At 37.0% G+C, this 25,689-nt stretch overlaps 1 protein-coding gene and 1 pseudogene across 2 annotated transcripts in view; both read right to left on the bottom strand.

Annotated features, from left to right (window-relative positions):
• Positions 1–5,640: 5,640 nt before the first annotated feature.
• On the bottom strand, positions 5,641–15,518 carry LOC141278791 (uncharacterized; annotated as a pseudogene).
• A 151-nt stretch (positions 15,519–15,669) lies between these two features.
• The window catches only part of TMPRSS11E (transmembrane serine protease 11E), a 50,813-nt gene continuing 40,793 nt past the window's right edge, over positions 15,670–25,689 (bottom strand). For both annotated transcript variants that reach the window (XM_019928087.3, XM_019928086.3), the window contains exons 7-10: positions 24,427–24,604; positions 23,314–23,573; positions 22,564–22,706; positions 15,670–16,544 (exon numbers count right to left, since the gene is read on the bottom strand). In XM_019928087.3, the coding sequence (XP_019783646.2) occupies positions 16,383–16,544; positions 22,564–22,706; positions 23,314–23,573; positions 24,427–24,604 (743 nt within the window). In that variant the 3' untranslated portion in view covers positions 15,670–16,382. The remainder of the gene's footprint in view (positions 16,545–22,563; positions 22,707–23,313; positions 23,574–24,426; positions 24,605–25,689) is intronic.

The following is a 25,689-nucleotide window of genomic DNA, read 5'->3' on the forward strand; positions in this document are numbered from 1 at the left end:
TTATTTTAAAAACTTTAATGTGTTACCATCTGCATTTAAGTCACCAATTCACATTGCATTCATTTGTGTGTATATTATGAAGTAGGAGTAAAGGTGCATTTTTTTCCATATGACTATTAATTGACCCTGTACATCTTATTGAAATCATGCATGTGCAATTCTTTATCTACTGCCCTGCAAAGTCACCTCTGTTATAAATCAAGTATAAATCAAATGCAGATCTCTTTCTGAATTTTTTATTGTTTCTTTGATTTATTTTTTTATTACTGTGCCATATCACACCACCTTGATTATTGAAGTTATAGAATGTCTTGTGTCAACTTAAAGAAAAACACAACATAAGAGTTGTGAGTTTAAGTTGTATTCAAGGTCTTACTGAGGACTAGCCACTCAGTTAGCTCTGAGGAAACTGCTGCAAAGAGGTAGGGGAGAAACCAGTTTATATATGATTTTTGGCTGGGAAATACATGCAATCAAGCATACATCTTGGTAAAAGTGTACTGCTATCACAAAGAACAGATATCTCATCAGTGATTTTAGTGCTTTTCTATGTATGGGAAGATGCAGGAATCCGGGGTTATTAAAATTCTTCTGGAGATGTTTATCTAGACAGCCTTATCCTGTCATCCTCTTAATTTCTTCTCAGATTGCAGTAGGTCAGCGGATGTAGTGGGTTATGACTTAATCCTTGTAGAAAACACTTGTTTTTCTCTGTTCACACTTGATATCTGGTATGTAAGCCCATATTTGTTTTCCTTTTTCAAAATTATTTTGGCTATTTTTAGCCCATTGCCTTTACTTATAAATTTTAACATTGACTGATCAATTTCCAAAAAGAAATCTCTAGACTTTTGTTGATATAGCATTGAACCTATAGATCAATTGGGGAAGAATTGACTTCTTAATATATTGAAGCTTCCAATCTGTGAACTTGGTACAGTCTTTCATTTATTTAGATTTTCTTTAATTTCTCTCAATAGTGTTTCACAAGTGTCTGAATAGAAGTCTTATACATGTTCTCCTAAGTTCAGTCTCATGTATTTGATTTATTCTATCCTGGTGTAAATGGTATTATTCCTTAAATTTCATGTTATATTTATTGCTGACATATAGAATACAATTGACTTTTGTCTATTGACCTTGTATTGAGAAAACTTAATTCATTTATTAATTTTATTTTTTCTATTTGTGTATATATATATATTTTTAATTAATTTATTTATTTTTGTATGTGTTGGGTCTTCCTTGCTTCACGCGGGCTTTCTCTAGTTGCGTCGAGCGGGGGCTGCTCTTCGTTGCAGTGTGCGGGCTTCTCATTGCTCTGGCTTCTCTTGTTGCAGAGCATGGGCTCTAGGCCCGTGGGCTTCAGTAGTTGTGGCTCACAGGCTCTAGAGAGCAGGTCAGTAGTTGTGGCGCACGTGCCCAGTTGCTCCACGGCATGTGGGATCTTCCCGGACCAGGGCTCAAACCCGTGTCCCCTGCATTGGCAGGCAGATTCTTAACCACTGCACCACAGGGAAGCCCTCTATTTGTATATTATTTTAGATTTTTAGCATACATCTACATCTTCAAATAAAAACAGTATTATTACTTCCTTTTCATTGATTATATTTTCTTTTTTTTTTTGGTTGCTTGGTTGATTGATTGCCTTACACCATAGAACTCTAGTACACTGTTGAATAGAAAGGGTTGATAGCTGGCATCCTTCTCTTGTTCCTAATTTCAGGGAAAAGCTTTCAGTATTTCACCATTAAATAGGATGTTTGCTGTCATTTTATCAGATTAAAGAAGTTTTCTTTTACTTTTAGTTTGCTAATTTTTATAATAAATGAATTTTGAATTTGACCAAATGCTTTTTTTTGCATTTATTGAGATAATCATATCACTTTTCTACTTTTATCTGACCAATATTGTGAATTACATTGATTGATATTTAAATGTTAAACCAACCTTGTATTTCTAGAATAACCCCAACTTGATTGCAAATAAAATATGATACATTTTGTGTGTCACTGGGTTTCATATCTTATTTTGTTTAGGATTTTTGCATCCATGCTTCTGAAAAAGAATGACATAATTTTATTGTCTTTTAATGTCATTGTTAAGTTTTGTAATCAAGGTTATGTTGGCCTTATAAAACAAATTGGAAAGTATTTTATTGCAAATAAAATTTTAAATTTATATCAAGTGAAAAAATTCCTAGAAAAAAATTCAAGTCTCCAAAACTGACGTAATCACCACTCTAAGAAATGCTACCTGCCCTTCAAGCATACCACCTTTGGACTTTGCACAAAGTCAAAATAAACTAACTCCCTGAGATTCAGAAATTTATTGGGTTGGCCAAAAATTACCTATAGTTTTTAAGTAAAAATAAAAGGCACATTTTAAATTTTCACCAAGAACTTTATTGAACAACATATTCACCCTTTGTTCCACTACCTTCTGCCATTTTTCAGGCAACTTCATAACTCCATCTTCCTAAAACTTCTTATCTTTTTGAGCAAAGAACTGTTCCAGGTGCCTTTTACAGTCTTCCAGGGAATTGAAATTTTTTCCATTAAGAGAATTTTGTAAAGACCAAAATAAAAGGAAATCTGAACGTGCACCAAAATAAATGGAAATCTGAAGGTGCAATGTCTGGTGAATACGGCGGATGAATCAGAACTTCCCACCCAAACTCTGTTTTTGCCTGGTCATCCAAGAAACATGTGGTCTTGCAATATCCTGATGGAAGATTATGCGTTCTCTGTTGACTAATTCTGGATGCTTTTCGTAGAGTGCTGCTTTCAGTTGGTCTAATTGGAAGCAGTACTTGCTGGAATTAATCATTTGGTTTCCCGGAAGGAGCTCATAATAGAGGACTCCCTTCCAATCCTACCATATACACAACATCACCTTCTTTGGATGAAGACTGGTCTTTGGTGTGGTTGTTGGTGGTTCATTTCGCTTGCCCCATGATCTCTTCCATTCCACATTATTGTACAGTATCCACTTTTCATCACCTGTCACAATTTGCTTTAAAAACGGAACGTTTTCATTACGTTTAAGTAAAGAATCGCATGAGGAAATACGGTCAAGAAGGTTTTTTTCACTTAACTTATGTGGAACCCAAACATCAAAGCGATTAACATAACTGAGCTAATACAAATGGTTTTCAAGGCTTGATTTGGATGTTTTGAGTATGTCGGCTATCTCCCACATGGTATAATGTTGATTGCTCTCAATTAATGTCTCGATTTGATTGCTATCAACTTCAGCTGGTCTACCTGACCGTGGAGCATTGTCCAGCGAGAAATCTCCAGCACAAAACTTCACAAACCACTTTTGACACATTCGATCAGTCACAGCACCTTCTCCATACACTGCACAAATCTTTTTTTGTGTTTTGGTTGTGTTTTTACCTTTCTTGAAATAATAAAGCATAATATGCCAAAAATGTTGCTTTTTTTCTTCCATCTTCAATATTAAAATGGCTACACAAAAATTCACCAATTTTGAAGTCTTTTTTTAAATGCACGCTGATATGACAGCTGTCACATACAATCTAACAAAACTGTTTTGAGTGAAGTTAAAGACAACTAAGTGCTACTAGAGCCATCTTATGGAAAAAACCAAATGAACCTTTTGGCCAACCCAATATTTGTTGAAACAGCTAATAGAAATATGATCCGTGACTCATAGAGATGTTATATGACATTTACTGTCAATTTATCTTTTTAAAACAAGACTTAAAGATTTGAAGCTGATGTATATAAAATATTTATATTAGATATCAATCATTTCATATTCATCTCTTTTTTCTTTTGATTTGCTTCTAATGTCAAAAATAGCAACTACCGAATGATGTGGTTCTTCAACTTTCCACGGATAAACAGTGTTGCTGCTGAAACAGTATAAGCCTTTCTTCCATCTTGAACAAAGCCTAAAATTTCAGTACTTATGCACTTTTTCTCCCCTTGGTCCCATAACCACAAAAGTCCTGTCAATTGTAATGGAAAATCACAATATGTCATGCTATATATTAATGATCTGGTTGAACTCATCATAAATGAGTATATTATAGAATGCACATGTGTTCCAATACATTTCCCATAGGCTGCATGTCCCAGTTTCAATTCAGTTATGAAGTCTCAGTGTCTTAACAAACTTGGATAAGAATTAATGAAATGCTCTGTAGCAGCTGGAATTATCCATCTCATGACAGCACTTCCTCTTCCTGGGTTTATATTTCCCCCCAAATATTATCATGACATTTGCATCCAAATACATTTCTTTTCAAAATTTTCAAAATCCTTCAAAGCCACCTTAAACCTTTCTACCAAATCTTCTGCAATAACTCTGGTCCACATTAATTTTAATATTTTCTGTCATAAAATTGCACATACCTCACAACAACTAATTACTATTTATTGTTCTATTTGTGCCATACTTGTTTCCCCAAGAAGATGATAAGATCCTAAAGTGCAGGGTTTATGTATTTTACTAATTTTTCATACATTCCACGTTCTCAATAAGCACTTACAGGTTCATTGTCTGGAACAGGAAGCAAGTACCTCTTCTCCTTTCTCTTTATTGCTTGTTTATTCCTACATAGTATTTGGCTCTTATAGTATTTTCTTTTGCATTTACAATAATATTTGGTTTAGCTTATCTAGTGAGGTAACAGTGGCCTTTTTCAGGACACTGTTTCTTAATAAGCATACTTCTAACAGAACCTGTTTCTCAAAATAGCAAAACCAGAAGCTCAGTTTTATCAATAGTCGATCATGATCCAGATCTAGGGAATTACTTCATATTTATCAAACTCATGGTGTATTTTTTTGACCAAGATGTCATGTAGTTAACTTAGAATGGGAGCTACAGTATTCCCTATCTATAGAATGCATGAGTCCATCACTAGGAAGCTACCTTCATATTCTCAAGTAACCTGGGTAACCTATTAACCTAGTCAATAGGTCTGTTAGTCAATAAGTGATGTAGGACTTCCCTGGTGGTCCAGTGGTTAAGACTCCGTGCCTCCAATGCAAGGGGCGTGGGTTCAATCCCTGGTCAGGGAGCTAAGATCCCACATGCCCTGAAGCATGGCCAAAAATTTTTTAAAAAGTTAAAAAGTGATGTATATGTATCAAATTCAAATATTCTGATACTTGAGTGCCCGCCCACTTCCTATAAATCCTCTAGATTAAAACACCGTTTCTTGTGCATTGGTAATTTTTTTTGCTAAAACTATAACTTCATTATATACTCTGTTCAGACTAAGGAAAGTTGAAAGAATATTGACTTTCCTTGCCAACCCTTGTAACATAGTGAACTGAAGTCTAACATTAATAAAAAGACTGTAAGAGACCAAGCTGCTGTTCAATAGGTTTCAGTCTTTTGTAAGATGAATTACATTCCTAGGTACTAAGAGTACTTACAAATGAAACTGTGTGCAGCATTATAGCTAATGTTTATGAAATTTTGATGAATCATAAGATGAGAGGAATACAAGAGTGGAGATAACACAGTTTATTTTTTTATTGGAGTATAATTGCTTCACAATACTGTGTTAGTTTCTGTTGTACAACAAAGTGAATCAGCCATATGCATACATATATCCCCATATCCCCTCCCTCTTGAGCCTCCCTCCCACCCTCCCTATCCCACCCCTCTAGGTCTTCTCAAAGAGAAAAGTTGTTATTGAAAATCATTTGCCACTGAGTTTGACAAAATTCTGGGTAAAAAAAAAAATCAAGGATAAATTATTAAAAGTATGTCTTGAGCAAATCTAAAAACTGGAAGCAATCATTACTTGAAGACTATATTGATTCACTTAAAATAATTGTTGTGAGATTAACTTTATACCACTTTTAGATTAGGAGAATAGGGCAATGTGGTAGACAGAGGTACTTAGAACTCTTACTGTTTTCATCATCATCTTAATAATTATTATCATCACTAATATGACAAAGATAATAGCTGCCATTCATTGAAGGTATACTATCAGTCTTATATTGCATCTTCCAAGCTTCTATATACCTTTCATATTAATTTTTTCAACAATTCTATGAGATAAATTTTGCCACTCCCATTTTACAAATGAGGAAATTGAACTTCAAGGAGTTTGTTACTTGTCAAAGATCACCCAGATAGTGAGTAGTGAAATCAAGATTAATTTTTTAAAAATATATGGGACTGACATGGAAGCAACCTAAATGTCCATTGACAGAGGAATAGATAAAGAAGATGTGGTACATAGATATAATGGAATATTACTCAGCCATAAAAAAACAAAATAATGCCATTTGCTGCAACATGGATGAACCTAGAGATTGTAATACTGAGTGAAGTAAATCAGACAGAGAAAGAAATATCATATGATATCACTTATATGTGGAATCTTAAAAAAAAATGGAACAAATGAACTTATTTACAAAACAGAAATGGAGTCACAGAAGTAGAAACCAAATTTATGGTTACTATGGGTGAAGGGGGATGAGGAATAAATTGGGAGATTGAGACTAACATGTACATACTACTATATATAAAATACATAACTAATAAGGACCTAGTGTACAGCACAGGGAACTCTACTCAATACTCTGTAATGACCTATATGGGAAAATAATCTAAGAAAGAGTGGATATATGTATAACTGATTCACTTTGCTGTACACCTGAAACTAACACAACATTGTAAATCAACTATACTCCAATAAAATTTTTTTTAAAATACATGGGTCTGGGACTTCCCTGACGGTCCAGTAGTTAAGACTTCGCCTTCCAATGCAGGGAGTGCGGGTTCGAGACCTGGTCGGGGAGCTAAGATCCCACATGCCTCGGGGCCAAAAAAACAAAACATAAAACAGAAGCAAACAAATTCAATAAACACTTTAAAAAAAATACATGGGTCTGGCATTTCCTGTAATGATGGACTAAGGAATTCAGTCCAACACTTCTGATAATTATAGTAGGAAAGATGGGTAAAATAAATAGTTAGAAATTCTGTTGACGAGGTCATAGAGATAACAAGATAAAAATTTCAGGGCCAAGATCTCGGCGAAGATAAACTCAAAGAAGTTGGGCTAGCCTGCCATTTGGAGCTGCTATTTCTGAAAAGTATGCTAAAGCTGAGTAAGGCATCTGACAATATCAGGGCAACAGCATAAAAAATTGGAATCCAGGGCCCACACTGGGTAAGGGTGGTTGATAAACCCAACATGCTTTGAGTTGGGTTCCTGAAAGGCAATTTGCTAAATGAAAGTATATGCCCAATGACTGAATTGGATATCTCTATGAAAAACAATAATGATACTTGGTCCCTTCATGGCATTCTACTATAGGAGGATCATAGATCTTAATGTAAAAGGAAAAATAATAAAGTTTTAGAAGATAATTTAGGAAATAGTCTTAATGATTGTGAAGACAGCAAAGTTTTCACACAATGAAAAAAAAGTATTACCACAAAATACCATACCTTGTGGTATTTTTACATAATAAAACATTCCACAGCATTTTAAGTAAAAGAACTTCAGATGCGTGCAGAAACATAGATAATTCTCACAAATGAAAAGTTACAAAATAATATATACCTTATGATTTCATTTCTGTAATATTCAAACACAATTAGATGTAGAGTATAGAGTTAGAAGTCTAGGTTACTGTTTTCTGGGATGCTGACAGTGTACTATTTCTTGACTACGTGGTAATTACATGGCTATTCACTCTGTGACAATGTATTGATCTGTACCTTTGTTTCCTGTGTTCGTTTCTGTGTTATATTTCACAGCAAAATTTCTGAAAAATTAATATGTAAGCTATTCAAAAGGAAATTATTTCTGTATGAAAGCAAAATAAAGAGCCTGTCAACAATATGTACTGAAAACTTACTACACTGCCGAGCACCTTGCAAGGTGCTGTGAAGGTAGATATGAAAGATGCAGAAAAGAATGCATCTGCGATCTAAAGAGGTTAGATGTGATAAGAAATTTAATATACCTGAAACATATGTGAATATTGTTATTATAATAACTAAATGACTTTTTCCAAGAAAACTTGTCAAGAGTTACACATTTCAGTGCACTCCATTTTCAGATGGAGTTTTCATAAGAAGAAAATGAGTACCCATTATTTACATAGCTAAATGTGTAAAATTTTAAATATACTGCTGGTATTTAAAACCCCTACTCTCAAATTTTTTTTTTTAGTTGGAGTATAATTGCTTTACAATGTTGTGTTAGTTTCTGCTGTACAGTGAAGTGAATCAGCTGTATATATACCTATATCCCCTCCCTCTTGGACCTCCTTGGTCCCCCCATCCCACCCACCTAGGTTGTCACAGAGCACCGAGCTGAGCTTCCTGTGCTTTATAGCATGTTCCCACTAGGTAACTATTTTACACATGGTAGTGTATATATGTCAATCCTAATCTCCCAATTCGCGCCACCCTCCCCTTACCCCACTGTGTCCACATGTCCATTCTCTATGTCTACATCTCTATTCCTGCCCTGCAAATAGGTTCATCTGTACCATTTTTCTAGATTCCACATATATGCGTTAATATACTATACTTGTTTTTCTCTTTCTGGCTTACTTCACTCTGTATGACAGACTCTAGATCCATCCACATCTCTACAAATGACCCAATTTCATTCCATTTTATGGCTGAGTAATATTTCATTGTATATATGTACCACATCTTCTTTATCCATTCATCTGTCATTGGACATTTAGGTTGTTTCCATGTCCTGGCTATTGTAAAATCTTTATAACTATAAATATATTTATGTGATAAATGTGATTTTGTTCGTATAATTAAACATTACAAATTTATCCTTAGCAAATACTTTCCAAATTACTGGGGAAAGAACTACTGAAGTTGTAGATACTACATATTTTCTTATGGTTTGCAAAATATTTTTAGTGTCCTGAAAATACTAATATTTTATACTACTTCACCTGAGTATTTTTAAGAATGCAATCACAAAGAGCAATTGAATTCTTTTATCATAGTTTTTAAGTATAGATATTCTAATTTTCCCCTCAGAATTATTCCACCTGGACCAGTAAGTCTTCTTTCCTGGCTGAAATTCTGATTTGCAGATTAGTAGCACCATCTAGAATTCTACCTACATATATAGTACTGACTGTACAATAAAAGCCAAAAAACAATGTACACGTTGCCAAGGTAACCTGCACGACCACCATGAATACCAACACAACGGGGGGCTTCTGTGATGACCCGACAGAGATGGCTCTCAGCTTACCAGTTTCAGAGAGAAAGGGAGACGTGTGTGTGTGTGTGTGTGTGTGTTGTGTGTGCACGCACATGAGTACACATGGAAAGAACCATTTTGGGTATTTGGCCCTAGAGGTCAGAAGAGGACTCAAGCAGGAGAGCAGGACCAGGCTCACAGGAACGGCAGTTGCATAAAAGCACACCCTTTCCTGTGGGACCCTGCAGGTCAACAGGTTAGGGCACGAGCAGGCCACCAGATCGGCCCCAGGTCACCTGTGGAACTGGAAAACGTGCTCCCAGTCTGGGGCTGTACCACCTCCTGGAGCCCCCGGCTCATCCCTGCTGGCTTTGCCACTAAACTGACTCTCAGGAACTAGAAATGTTGAAGATTTCTAGCCAGAAAACTGGAGGGCATCTTTATAAGCACGACCCCAAACGAACAACACTCCTGCAGCCGGAACTCTGCCGCCAGGGCAATTACTGCCTTCACCTTCGAAGCCTGCCCCTGAGTGAGGAATTTCTTTCCTACCGATCCTCCTTCGACTAAAAAAATGACAGAAGTGAGTTGGATGCGATACAAGTCACAGGGCAGAGCTTCGGTGGCCCTGCGTATCGGGAGGAGTTGAAGCTGGAGCGGCTCCTGTGACTGCGGCGGCCAGGGGACCTGAGCCGAGGGGAACGCGACCTTCTCCTCATCCGTGGGGGTGACCTGCGCCACATGGGAGGCGGTGGCAGCATTATCCTGGGAGGGTTGAATCGCCGGGGGGCTGGGGGAGGGGGTTGGCCGAGGCCAGGGGGCCAGCACAGCCGTGGCAGTGATCTCCTGGCCATCGATGTGTCCTCCGTCCATGTCCATGTGCTTCAGCGCCTTCTCTGCCTCATCTGGATTCTCAAACTACACATATGCGTAGCCTTTAGACAGATGCGGGTGCATCCTTTCTACAGGCACGTCAATCATTTTAATTTTCCCATAGGTGGAGAATATCTCCATGATGTGATCCTTGGTCACATTCCTGGTGAGCCTTCCAATGTGCACTTTGGTAGGTTTAGGCAAAGGGCTCTGCCTTTTCCTTTCCTTTTCATCTCTTTTGGGTGGTTTGGATTTGGAGCGGGAACCCGCCTCTTGTCCTGCCTGCGCCGAGAAGGACTCGGAGAGCCAGGGGAGCTGCCGGAGCTGGAGCTGCGGGATGAGCTGGAACTTCCTGAGCGGCTCGATGCTGAAGATGAGCTGGAGCCGCTGCTGGAGCCTGTGCTGGTGCTGGAGCCCGAGCTGGAAGTCGAGCTGGACCGAAACCTGGTGCTGCTGCTACCACTGGAAGTGCTGCGCCTCTTTCGAGTTTTATCCCTGCCACGATCCTTCTCGCTCGACTCCTTGGTGGCCCCCTTATCTTTAGAGCGATCCTTGGACTGCTTATCAGAGCGGTCTTTGCATTTGGTAGGAGAAGGAGCCCTAGTGCTGGACTTTTTATTCTTTTCTTTGACTCCTAGCAAGCTCTTCTTTTTCACTCCTGATAAATGCATTCTCCCCTTCTGAGGTGTTCAAAGCAGCAGTGGCGGCCTCACTTATCTGAACTCTCACTTCTAACTTGAGTCTGAGAAACGATCCCTAATCAATTGCAATTTACGCCAAAATGCAGCAAGTCCCCAGTCCAGGCGCCGGGCTGTGAGCACTTCCAGGGTAGGGCTCGGCGTTGCCGTCCTGGGTCTCCCCGGCGAGAGGGCCGCGAGGGCGGAGGCCGAGTTCCCGGCTGCCCCGAATTCCGGGGGGCCTCACTGGGCCTGCTGCAGAGCGGACCTAAAAAAGTACATTTAAAAAAAATTTTATTTTATATTGGACTACAGTTGATTTACAATGTTGTGTTAGTTTCAGGCATACAGCAAAGTGATTCAGTTATACATATATCTATTCTTTTTCAAATTCTTTTCCCATTTAGGTTATTACAGAATACTGAGTTCCCTGTGCCATAGAGCAGGCTCTTGATTGTTAACTATCTTAAATATAGTAGTGTGTATTCACACAATCCCAAACTCCCAATTTATCCCTCCTCCCCACCTTTCCCTTTTAGTAACCATGTTTGTTTTTTCTAAGTCTGTGAGTTTGCTTCTGTTTTGTAAATAAGTTCATTTGTATCATTTTTTTATTCCACATACAAGCAATATCATATAATATTTGTCTTTCTCTGTCTGACTTACTTCACTTAGTATGATAATCTCCAGGTCCATCCATACTGCTGCAAATGACATTATTTCATTATTTTTAATGGGTTAGTAATATTCCATTGTGTATATGTCCCACATCTTCTTTATCCATTCATCTGTCAATGGACATTTAGGTTGCTTCCATGTTTTGGCTATTGTAAACAGCACTGCAATGAATATTGGGGTGCATGTATCCTTTTGAACCATAGTTTTCTCTGGATATATGCCCAGGAGTGGGATTGTTAGATCATATGGTAGCTCTATTTTTAGTTTTTTAAGTAACCTCCCTACTGTTCTCCATAGTAGCTCTACTAATTTACATTCCCACAACAGTGTAAGAGGGTTCCCTTTTCTCCACACCCTCTCCAGCATTTATTGTTTGTAGACTTTTTGATGATGGCCATTCTGACTGGTGTGAAGTGGTATCTCATTGTAGTTTTGATTTGCATTTCTCTAATAATTAGCGATGTTGAGCATCTTTTCATGTGCCTCTTGGCCATCTGTATGTCTTCTTTGGAGTAATGTCTGTTTAGATTTTTAAAAAATCCATTTTTAATGGCACCCTGAGTGCAATTTATTTAATACTGTCCTCATATTTATTTTTAAATATAAAATTACTTTTTAGTGTTAATTATATTAATAATATTGTACATTAAATCTCTAGTACTTATTTGTCTTATAACTGGCACCTTGATCTTGGGCTTCTCAACCTCCAGAACTGCAAGAAACACATTTCTGTTGTTTATTAGTCACCCAATCCAGGGTATGGCGGCTTCATTTTGCAGGAAGAAACCTGAACATCAGTAATGTTTGTTAATTTACACCACCAGAGTGCTAGAACTAACAAGAGAAATATTCTAGAGTTAAAAAACATTATTGCTGCACTGGCTTTCTGCTGAAAGTTGTTTCTTTGAAAATGTTTTGTGAATTTCTTGAACGTCACAGAATTTAATTATTAAATTCCCTATTTTTACATGAAAAGATATTAAGATAATAACACTATTATTAAGATATAGTCTTATTGTATTTGAACATATAATTGGTCCTGCAAAGTTTCTAAGTGTGTAAGTACATAGGATGATGCACCAGGAACAGTGGTAAATGTAAAATTTGTACACCAAAGGAGGTTAGGGTTGACAATCGATGTGTGTTTGCATAGTACTTTATATAAGATTGAGAAAAAAATGGGAAGATACAATGAAAATTAGGTTCACACAAAAACCTACACACCCACATACAAATGTTATAGTAACTTTATTCATAGTAGCCAAAAACTATAAACAACTTGAATGCCCTTCAATGTATGAATGGTTAAACAAACTGCAGTGCTTCCATACTGTGGAATACTACACAGCAATAAAATAAGAATGAATTATTGTGTGTGTGTGGCACGCACAACTTGGATTGATCTCAAGGGAATTATGCTGAGTGAAGAAGCCAACCTCCAAAGTTTACATATCGTATGATTCCATTTATATACGATTCTTGAAATGACAAAATTATACAGATGGAGAACAGATTAATGTTTGCCAGGGGTTAAAGACTGGGAACAGGGGTAGGGATGGAGCCAGATGGCCATGGGTAGCGTGAGGGGTCCTTGTGATCAAACTATTCTGCATTTTGACTGTGGTGGTGGCCCACAAATCCATACATGAGATAAAAAACAACATGGAACTAAATACACACACACATGCAAATAACTGCATGTTTTAAAAACATAAAATGTCAAAAGGTTAATAGATTGTCTCAATGTCAACTTCCTGGTTGTGATATTGTACTATAGCTAAGCAAGATGTTACCTTTGCCAGAAACTGGATAAAGGATACACGGGATCTCTCTGTATTACATTTTACAACTCTGTGTGAGTCTATGATTATCTGAAAATAAAAATGTTATTTTTAAGTGGTAAGAAATTTCAGAAAAAAGAATGTTATCTCCACTTGAGGGAGTCAAGGAAGGCTTCATGGAGGAGGCATCGTTTGAATTAGACTGTAGATCTTCATGTAATCCAGTAACTCTATGGTTAATAAGGTTTATCATTTTTAAAAGTTGAAATGAAAAATTAGAATAACAGAGAACAACTTGACAATCTCTTTTGGAATGATCCTAATAAAACTTCTTTTGTAGAATTAAAATTAAACAAGAAGTCAGTGCATTCTGTTGACCTGCTCATCTCTTCATTTTGAAAATACTTATTCAAGCTATTGTGATCAAGTAGCAATTGTATAAAATAAGACCGTAGTTACAGCAACAGTTATAATAACACTGTTTCTTGAGCACCTACTATGTTCCAAGAACTTTGCTAAGCACTTCGAAATATCTCATTTTGATCTCTACAATGGTGTTTGAGGTAAATATTATTATCCCTGTTTTATAAGTGAGTATACTGAGGCTTAGTGTGTATAAATAACTGGATTAAGTCACACAATGTAAAATCTGGGATTACTTCTTAACACATTATTAACCGGGGGATTTTTGCAGAAACTAACGCCTGTGGCCGTAATATGTCTCCGGTCAAAAATGTGTTAAATCAATGTGTAAATAATAACAAAGCTATATTTTCTGCATAATACAAAAATAAAAGGTCAGTTCAACAACACTTATTGAAAGACTATTATATACAGAGCACTTTATTAGGTACTGTGGGAAGAGAGATAAAAGATGTCGCTGAGAAATGGCCTGCCCTCTTGCACAGTTAATAAGTATTATTTCAGTCATGACTTCTTAACTTTTTCCAACGAGATGGTTAAAACAGACATGTCCAGGAATGCTGAAACCCTTTATAAGTTATCTTTCAAAGAAAGTTATTTTAAAAATATGATACAGTATTATCTATTTCTCTGTGCACATAAAATTTGAACTATTGCTCATATTTTCACTGTGGCCTAACCTCTATTTCTCAAATCTTTTGTAAAAAAAAATATCAGAAATATTTCTCTGAGAAATATGATGCCATTGTGAAATTAAGCTTCTAAAATTTCTCCTTAATTTAAATCTCTTCAAGTTTGTTTGCCAAAGAAATTCCTCATTATCACATTATAAAATTTATTTTAATTTGGAAAGTCACGTCCAGAAATCTGGAATATACTACTCATGGTGTCAATTTATATGGATTCATCTTTAAATGCCTTCGCAAAGATGAATTGTATTCTTTCGGTTTTACTACAGTTTTCATTATTACTTGAACATCCCAAGGGCTTGCTTCCCTGGATCTACCTGTGTGCTACCTAGAGGCCCAACTGCAAAACATACTCAAACAAGGGGAACCACTTTTTAACAGAACACTGAGAGAAATTAAGTTTGAAATGTACTTAAGTCTTTGTTTAAAATTCAACATTTTCCTCAATTTTTTTCAAAAGAGTTCATTAAATGAAATATGTTTTTGCAAAATATTTAATGCTGTCAGTTCATATCATATTTCCTACCTTATTTTAGCCAAGTCCCTAAATTTTATCAGTTCATATACCAGCATTATTTAGGTTGATAAAAATCAATCTTTTTCTACTAATGTTTCTTTCAAAGTGGTTACGGTACAATACAGAACTCACACGAGTAGCTATACACAATGAGGAAAGGGTAATGGAAAGATTCCGTGAAATCTCACCACCAACAGGCCTGTACGCCATGGCACCGATCCTAACTTCACAGTGCCTAGATCACTTGAATGTTGTGTATCTAACAACTCAGTAATAATTTACCAGAGCTGAAATTATGAAGGTGGTTGATATTAGGCTTTTTCTCATCAACTTTATATCTAGGCAGTGAGAAATTCAGTGTCATGCTAGAGGTAGCAGGAGGCAGCTTTCGCGATGATGTCTTCCCCCTGAGCCCAGAAGAGTCTAAGAGGCCCATGGTCCAAGCACTGACTGGAAATGTGGAGGAGGGGGAGGGAGTGGTAAGAAGGGGAATCTGCAGTCATTTCAAAATAGAGGTCTGACCTCTAGCTTCATTTGCACAACTACAGCTACACACTAACACCTGGACCTTATTCCCCTTCAAGGCCTTGCAGTTTGGAAAAGCTTTAAATACAAATACACAAGCACTTGGTGATAATTCCATTTCATTCAGTAGTTTGTACTGATTCTGTTTTTATTTCCTCCTATCCAACCATACAAAAATCTTACCACATAAGGTATGCTGGTTGTTCTTAAGTGAATTTTCATTCTAGCCTCAGACTTTAAAAGAATTTGCAATAAATTGATTGGTGACATTTTCCCCATCTTCCCCTTCCTCTTGAATTATTATATTATAATATCAAGCAAATTGATGATATTTATTTTTTATTATTATATATTGACATTCTCAGTAGTGCAATGTTAAATAAATATTATTTGCTTTAACTTAGAATAAGTACATTATATAGTTTGTATAATTATTATAGGCCACAAGAAAACAGAATCTTCCCCACACTTATCTCTTGTTTGCTGGAAATGAAAATAAAGTTGTATTTCGGTTTCTCTTTGTTTCCTTAACTTTAGTTCCCATTCTTTTGCCGTCATGAAGTGTTTGGTATTCCGCTGTCTGTGTGCTTGAGCTTTCATAATGATTAAGATCACTTTCCTCATTTCATTAAGAAAAAAAACACCTAATACTTTCCTGTACATAAAAATGTAGCTCTTTCCTTTTCATACTTCCTTTTACTCTTTGTCCTGCACCTTGAAAGTGGAAATTTACCGAGATGAGAGAAACTGGGGAAATGAAGGAGGGGATCACTTCAGATTGTATGTATGCATGAGAAATTTATGTCAACAAGCCAAAATTTGATGATAGAAAACAAGTGACTGCAAGTTGGGACAGAATCCATCTGGCAGAAGCAGGATGCTAAGTGAAGCAGAGCTAGGAAGGAAATAGCAGATAGTTTAGTTCGATCAGTCACATCCAGGTGATCTGCATGACTTCTGCAATTCTATATCTCTAAGAACGGCCTCTACACAAAAATGTGTTCCATTCTTCTAGGTTGTTCTCTCTCAGACACCAGTTTTGGAAGCGATCCAGTCCCGGAAGGCAGTCACTCTAGCATAAACACCGGGTTTATTGGGATGCCCACAGTCGTCTCCCCAGCTCACTATTCCAGCGAGGTACCAGATATCTCTAGCATCTGGACTAACCAGTGGTCCTCCGGAGTCACCCTAAAGGAGGGGAGAGATTGGTAATTAGTATTTCAGTTTTTCACAGAGAAATGTGCTGTTTTTTAACATGAGTTTAATGAAAGGGAGGGTTTTCAAAAATCTTCAGTGTGCTCAAATGAGAAGCAATGCTTTTTATCTATGCCAGTAATTCACATAAAGGAGGCACTCCCCTACCTGGAGAACAGCTTAGACTCAGGGTTCAGTACACAGAGATTAAAGACTCCACCTCTTGGCAGGACAGTACTAGTCTGATACATCTGACAAAATAACTGCCCATACTCTTTATCAGTTTGACACAGCTCCCAAAAGAAGGGTGAAGAATTTATTACTGATAAAGAATGCAGACATTAGGGTCAGACACCTGAGTTTAAATCTCAAGTCTGGCCCTTCGAAGCTGGCTAAGACCTTTAATTTGCTTATTTGTAATGCTCCTAATAATACCTACCTTCAATGATAATTTTGAAGATTATGCAAGACAGTGTATGCAATGTGCTCAGCATAGAGCCTGGCACAAAACAGAACTTAGTAAATATATATAACCACAAATTCCAATTGTTTGTGCTTTGTGAAAAACAGCCAGTGGGCTGTTTTTTTATACAGGTCATAAAAACAAGGTGCTGACTGATCTTCCCGAAAAATCCTGGGGTCTCTAGTTACTGACCACCAATTAAGTGTTCGGCACTATATGAAACTATTAATTAATATATTATTTCATTAACCCATGTAATTCTGGCAACAAAACATGGAGTTAGGTTTCATTTTCTCCATTTTAGCAGTGAAGAAACTGAAGCCAACAGAAGTTAAGCAATTTTCCTGATATCACACGCTACTCAATATCCAGAGTGATCTAACTCAGAAGCCTATGCTTTCTTTCCCCTTACATTATACTAACTTCCTTGTGAATTTTCTTTTGTCCACATAAAAATTTTAACTAATAGTAATAATAACTCAATTAGAAATAATGTGTTTGTAATTTTTAAATCAATTAACCAATAAGTATTTACTTATACTCTCATATGTGGTAGGAGATGTAAAAAGAGTATAAACACATGAGCCCTCCTCTCAAGCAGTGTACAATCTGCTTATAGAAATTAAATGTATTATATGAAGCTATTTGATAACAAATCATTTTGATAATTGAAACCCAGGCATATGTGAAGACATAGCAGATTAGGAAAAAGAAATAGAAGATGCCAGAGACAACAAAGCTTAAATTTGTTTAAGAGACAGGAGTGAATGAGTCTGAGAATAAGGTAATTAAGGAAAAAAAGAAAGCAGTGAGTCTAACAGCATTACAAGCTGAAAACTAAGTTAATGCCAGCAAGTATCAAATAGAGAAAGATATAGTGGGTTCTGTTAACATTAGTTAGCTCACATGCGATTGGTGAATAGGGGAGTTATATCAGGATAAGGTGGAAGTTTTCATGGCTTATATGTGTTTTTGTCTTAGGCAGTGGAGCCAGAATAATGGGAGTAGAATTGCAATCTTCAGAAGAAAAGGCCTCAGCTCAGCTATTGCACAGGCGGAAGCCTTTGAGGCTGTATTTTAAGAAAATGTTAAGAGTGTCTGTGCCGAGGAAGCCCTCTCCCTGCCCAGAGTGGCACAGCCCAGGCTTGCTTAATTCTTGGGTCCTGGCAGGTCGGAGTTCCTCCTCTGCCCAGAGCTATACTCCCATGTGCATTGTCTCAGCCTCAGCAAGTCAGTTATTTCTACTCTATTGTTTCTGTGCATTTTTAACTTCCCTTAAGTCAGCCACCAGCCACCCTGGGCATTCTGTCTACCTACATTGTCTAAGTTATTTTTCAAGGTACAATTATTTTTGTTGTTGTTGATGTTAATTATCTGGTTACAAAGTTGCATAGCCTTTGAGAGGTCTGTTGGTCTGTATCTAACCCTATTTTTACCATAAATTCAGTTATTTTTAGTGAGTGGTTTAGTGAGAAACATAACAGGAAGTTTATTCAAGAATATGTGTATGGGACTTCCCTGGTGGCACAGAGGTTAAGAATCTGCCTGGCAATGCAGGGGACACAGGTTCCATCCTTGGCCTGGGAAAGTCCCATACGCGGCGGAGCAACTAAGCCCATGCAACACAACTACTGAGCTCTAGGACCCGCGAGCCACAACTACTGAGCCTGCACGCCTAGAGCCCGAGCTCTGCAACAAGAGAAGCCACCACAATGAGAAGCTCGTGAACCACAACGAAGAGTAGCCCCTGCTCGCTGCAACTAGAGAAAGCCAGCTTGCCACAAGGAAGACCCAACACAGCCAAAGAAAAAATAAAAGAATATGTGTATGTATAACTGATATAACAGATTCACTATGCTGTACAGCAGAAACTAACACAACATTGTAAATCAACTATACTCCAATAAAAAAATTTTTAAAAAAGAATATATATATATATATCACAACAGAAACTTTTAAAACTAGAAGAAGCCAAACTAGAAACCAATGTTAGTGATCAAGATATGAAGTAATGAAGGAATAGAGTAGGGTCTTTAAAGAAAGAATAAAGACAAAGAGATAAATTTGGAAGGAATAGTAAAGAGGAAAAATATTTCATGACTTAATTGATTACATGTGAAGGAGATTTAAGAGTAAAAGAAGATTCCAAGAATAATGAAAGCCAACCACATAAATGAGAAACTTGAAATGAAAAAACAGGTAACATTTCGTGATGCCTGTTGAGTTTAAGATGGCAATTACATAAATTTTAGTCTTATACTAACAACTTAAAACATATAAATGGAAACGGTTTTGGAGTACATGAAAATGTGAGACTGAATTTGGGCAAGAGGTTAATTTTGAAGATGTAGATTTGGAAGTCATTAAAGTGACAGCTGACTTAAAGAAAAGATAATTTCTTTGAGTGAGTATATAGAGAGGAAAAAAAATGAGTGTTGAGGAACAGCCAGGCTTAGAGGGAGGGAGAGAGGAAGAGAAAGAGAAACCAAAATAAGGAACCAGGAATGAGTTGTTAGAGAAGGAGGGAGGGGAAAATCACCATATTTCAGGATCATAGAACCCAAAGAAAGATCATATTTTAAGAGGAGGTAGCCACATGCCACTGAGATGGGAAGGAGTAGGACACCCAAGTAAAGGTTTTTGCATATAAAGTTATTAATGATTTTTGAGATATTAAAATACAAGGAAGGGGCTTCCCTGGTGGCGCAGTGGTTGAGAGTCCGCCTGCCAATTCAGGGGACACAGGTTCGTGCCACAGAACAGCTAGGCCTGTGAGCCATGGCCACTGAGCCTGCGCGTCCGGGCCTGTGCTCCGCAATGGGAGAGGCCACAACAGTGAGAGGCCGCGTACCGCAAAAAAAAAAAAAAAAAAAAAATACATGGAGGCAGTAAAGTGGCAAAAATTGTGGAGAGTAGACATAAAAGAGGGGGGAAAATGAGTGCCAGGTCCCCCCTGAAATAGAAAAGCAGGATATTATAATCACAAGGCTAAACTTGGTTTCTCCTCTTTAATTCCCCAAATTTATGAGACATTCACATCTAATACTATTATCAAAATGGCATTGTAGAATAGGTGACATATTTTCAAGTGAAATCATATACATCTGTGATTTACTTCAAAATAGATCTAGAGTTTAGGATGGGGAGAAGAAGGTTGGGGGGTTAAAATATATAGGAATGAACTAAGATCGACCATGGGTTGATAATGTTGAAGCTGGGTGATGAGTACACACTCCAGCCTATAACAGAAAAAACTGTGGCCCCATTCCAACCCGCATAAGGAAAGGCCAATTGGGGAGCCTAGACTTCCAGCCTTACCAGGATCTAATGAGGCCCAATCCCCCATCAGACTTATGTCAGAGAAGTCTGAGTGGGGAGCCACTCTTTCATCCCTGCCAGGTGATGATGAAGCCCTCCTCTACCTCCTCTGTGGTGACCAGCTGGGGAGCATGGACTACTGCCCAATGGTAAGGAGGCATAACTTTCTCTCCCAGTAGGGTGATGTCAGAAGAGGCCTAGTGGAGAGCCAAGCAGTGATGAGGCCACTACCCCATGAGGTCAGTGGAGACCACAAGGGGAGCAGTAACAAGATGCCCCCATCCAGAGTGGTATTTTTGTATTGATACTTCATCCTCACTATCTCAGGCTTTACATGTGGAATCCCCTCAGTGGAAGGGGTGGGGGGTTTTCTATTCATCCAACAAGTTGGTGAGGATGGGAAAAAGAAAATATTTAAAGAAAACTATATTTAATAAGTTTCCCTAACCTTTAAAAAAAAACAAAAACAAAAAAACAACAACCAAAAAAACCCACGCCTAGTGAAGAGCCTGAAATTCCACCTCCATCCAGCAGTAACAAAGCATTATTCACCACCCTGGTGTCAGAGGACAATGAGTGGGACTAAGATAGCACTTCCCTACCCCCTTTGGTGTCATGTCAGAGGAACCCTGTTAAAACAGAAGATACAGAGACTCATAACATAATACCCAAAATGTCCAGGATATATCTGAAAATCACTCAATACCAAGAACCAGGAATATTTTGACTTGAGTGAGAAAAGGCAATCAATAGACACTGACACAGAGATGACACAGATGTTGGAGTTATCTGACAAAGATTTTAAAGCAGCCATCACAAAAATATCTTAACGAGCAACTACCACCTGCTTGAAATAAATGAAAAAATTTAGAAGTTTCAGTAAAGAAATAGCATACATAAAGGATCAAATGGAAATCTCAGAACTGAAAAATACTATAATCTACAAAAAAAAAAAAAAACCTCACTAGAAGTACTTAACAGAAGAATGGGGATGATGGAAGAAAAAAATCAATGAACTTGAAGACAGAATGATAGAAATTACTCAATTTGAACAGAGAGAAAGAGGAGTGGAAAGAAAAAGAACAGAAGCTTAGAGATCTCTGAGACCATAATGGAAGAGCTAACGTACCTGTTACTAGAGTTCCAGAAAGAGACAAAAAAGAAAGTAAGGCTGAAAAAGTTTTCAAATAAATAATGGCTGAAAATTTCCCAAATTTGTCAAAGGACATAAACCTGCAGATTAAAAAGCTGAGCAAGCCCTTAGCAGTATAACCCAGAGAAATCCATGACAAGATACGTAATCAAACTTCTGAAAACTAAAGACAAAGAAAAAACCTTGAACACAGCAAAAGAGAAATGACACCTCTTCTTTTAGGGAAAAACAATTCTAATAACAGCAGATTCCTCATCAGAGATCACAGAGGCCATGATTTACGTGCTGGGGAAAAAAAATTGTCAATCCTAAATTCTATACCTGGCAAAATTATGATTTAGAAATGAATAGGAAATATAGAATTTTGCAAACAAAGAAAATCTAAGGGAATTTGTCACTAGCAAATCTACACTAAAAGAATGGCTAAAGGAAGTTTCTGAAACAGGAAAGAAATGATATAAAAATAATCTTAGAAAACCAGAGGGAAAGAAAGAACAAATTATGAGTAAATAGACTTCCCTTCTCCTCTTGAGTTTTCTAAGTTACATTTGGCACTTGAAGCAGAAACACTGTTTGATGTGGCTCTCAGCATATAGAGAGGAAATATTTAATATTTGTATTTATTAATATTTAATATTATAAATGAGGGAGGGTTAAAGAGACTTAAAGGGACGTACATTTTCTATTCTAAACCCCACTCAAACTAGTAAAATCTCAACGCCAGTAGACTGTGATAAGTTATGTGTGTTTAACTTAGAGGAACCACACAATTTTCTTACAAAGAGAGAGTCTGGTCAAAAACACTAATAAATAAATCAAAGTGGAATTCTAAAAAAAGGTTACTGTATGATGCTACACTCTCAAAATTACAAAATTATAGAGGGCAAACAGATTGGTGATTGCCAGGTGTTAGTGATGATAAAGTGTTGGGGGAGGGAAATAGATGTTATTATAAAGGGAGACAGACCTCTGTGATGATAGAAGATGAGACCCCTCTGTACTATCTTTGCAACTTCCTGTAAAGCTGTAATTATTTAAAAATAAAAGGTGAACAAAAAATTATGTAGCAAACCACTTACCTGGCACGCATCTCTGTTTCCTTTCAAGGATCCAGCACATAACATTCTAGGAGTTATGGCATTATTGTAAGCTTTGTGTTCATTACAGATTTTAGTGTCTATGAGATTCACCTGTACTTGCCGAAGGTGATTTTGACTACTTCCTAAAGGAAAAAAAATAGACTTCATATTTATAAATCTACATATATTCTATAAACCTGAAGAAAGTCTTTTATAATTAATTATTAGATAAGATGGTGGCATAGAATCTTAGGATATATATTTTTTCAGGTACAGTAAAATTTAGGAAATGAATTCTTTTCTAACTATTTTAAATGAAGTTAGGTGCCTAGGAAAGAAGCTCCAGTTGTTTAAGTAATTTCTCTGTCATTGTTAAGCTTAGAAGATAATTTCAGCAGGGGAGAATGGTGGCTTTATGATTCTCTGATCTTCACAACTGGGTGTATGTATTAATGATCCCTAATCTCTTATGTGGTTAATACCCTAGTAAAAATTTCAGATATATTTACTCTTTCAGACACCTTACCAGGCACAATTACTATAGTGGTAGTGATGTATTTGATAGTAACCTAAGGCCTGAAGGAATTTATGTGTCTTCTAAATGACTTAGTTCACAAGTAGGGCCTGACTTGGCCCCGGTCCATATGACCAACCCACAAACATATTTTGGCATAATGGCATTCCATTTTTTAAATGCCTTAGAATACCAAATTAAATTACTATGATTTGACTTTCTCCTCAGATGCGCACCATCATTTTGCAGTGCTCCAAATCCTGTCACAAACATCTCATCACCAGGGTGGAATTCACGGGATGCATCAGGGAGACAAATTCTGTGTACTGCATTTGTGTAGGAAACAGGGCTAGAAAGCTCTGCAACTGAAATATCATAGTCATGTGATGGATATTTGTATTTTTCATGCACAATTATCCTCCGGAGGCCTTGTTTCATTTTTGGAGGCTCTATTTTTACTCCAAAGGAAGCAGTCCATCTGGCTGGGTCCTTATACCTGAGGAGAAAGTATGAGGAACAAATCCTACTTTACCATTTTTACCAATATAACTATTTATATTAAATAATTTAATGTAAAAGTATCAATGTAAGTTTTCTTTTTAAAATGATGGTTTATATGCATAGATACAAACTCTTTCCAATCTAAGGCTCAGGTGTCAGATCAGGTGGAAATTCCACCTTGGCATGTTTCTTAGGATATGCACGCCACTCAGCATGCTGAGTCACCCACTCCAGATCCTAGGACCTTTTGACATTTCTGGGCATCAGTTGACTCCAGGGGACATATGGAAAGCATATCCTGTACAGAATGAGAGAAGTGAATGTATTCTATGTGCACCATGTTGCCTATCCACACATTTCTCTGAAAATCAAAAATGTTATACAATAATTTAACAAAGCATTACTTATCCTGTATACTGTAGGCATTTTGCATTGGGTTGGAAGATTGAATTGAAATTCCTTGAAATATAACTAGTCGACCTATTCAGTTGTATAATTTGTTACTACCAAATTTCTTCATATTTAATTTTTTCGTACAACGTGGAATTTCCCTATCAGGGTCAAACCTACAATCCACCTAGCCTCTATCTCTGATAGATGACTCTCAAATTCCTGCTTCCTTTGATAAATTATTGTGTAGTTGTCAATGGATAATTTATCTACATGTACTTTGGTACCATTTCCATTTCTAAACTATAAAACCTCTTACTAAGGTTTATGAATTTCCCACTCTCATATGTATATGATCTTTAATTTGTATTAAACTCATCTCTCATGAGGTATTTCCTTCCTGCCAAGCCGCAGTACACTTTGCTTACCCTTAGTCATTCTCAAGGTTCAGGACTTACGTTCTAAAGCAGTGAGCAGCACTCACAAGCCATGTGTCATTAATCAAAGTTGCTCCACAGCGATGGATCCCATCCCATTGCAGACTAGCTTGCCATGGCCATTCACCCTCTTGTACCTCTGTCCCACCAACAATCCTGAGACTCTGTCTTGTAGTTTTGTTCCTTCGTGTCCCGCAGCCTGCAAAAGAGATGATGCGTTAGTTAGCAGTTGTTTTTTAAGTAGCAAATTGTGTTACTGTGTCTCAAATTTCTTATACTTTGTGCTCCAACAGTATCAAATATTTTCTCTTGCTCTTACCTTTGCTTAAACTGCAGTGTTCCATTTATTTAACTCCTTTTCATCTTGTAAGATTTAAATCAGTCATGACCTTCTCTAGGATGCCTTCCCTAATAATTCCCTTGCCTCCAGACTGGATTACTTATGACTTTCTTGATGCTTACATCAAAATAATAATAACAATAATAATACTCTGTGTATATATATCTCTCTATATAATAGATTAATATATATTAGTTTATATTATTGTATGTATATATGTCTAATATTAGTATGAGGGATATTGTTTATAACAGGATGTCTCAATCTTGGCACTATTGACACTGTTAGATGGAGAATTCCTTGTGTGGGCAGCCGTCTCATGCATAATAGGATGTTTAAAGGATCCCTGGCCTATATACACTAGTACCAGTAGCATCCCCCCCCTACAATCATGATAACCAAAATGCCACAATAGGACAGAGTCACTTGGGGGCCAAATTGCCCCTGTTTGAGAACTATTATTTTAGAACTCTGTTTATGCATTAGTCTCATATATCTAGTCTCATTTGAGTATGAGCTGCCTTAAGCAAGGAGTAAATCTTATCCATTTTATATCCCTGTTGACTAGCACAGCACTAGCACATAGCAAGTTCCCACTAAATATTGGTGACAAAAATATATGCCATTTAGGTAATGGGATTATCCTTTGGTTTTTATGTTTAGTTAAGTTTGTGAATTAACCAACATTCTGAGCTGGTGAATAACACACTTCCTTTCATCTTTTAACATAAATGTATTGTGTACTAATTCTGTTAAATATCAAATGTATTCTCTAAATCATGGCAGGGTACTCTGCTATAAGGGAAAGGAAATACTAAGCCTTGAGTCAGTATTTTTTTAAAATATGGGTGAAGATATTATCTGAGCCTTCAATAATTTCATCAGTCTATACTCCAACCCCGTCTGTAATTTTTACAATAGGGATTAATAACATCAAGATTTTA

The sequence above is a fragment of the Tursiops truncatus genome, chromosome 5 (genome assembly GCF_011762595.2).
Source record: "Tursiops truncatus isolate mTurTru1 chromosome 5, mTurTru1.mat.Y, whole genome shotgun sequence".
Classification (NCBI taxonomy): Eukaryota; Metazoa; Chordata; class Mammalia; order Artiodactyla; family Delphinidae; genus Tursiops; species Tursiops truncatus.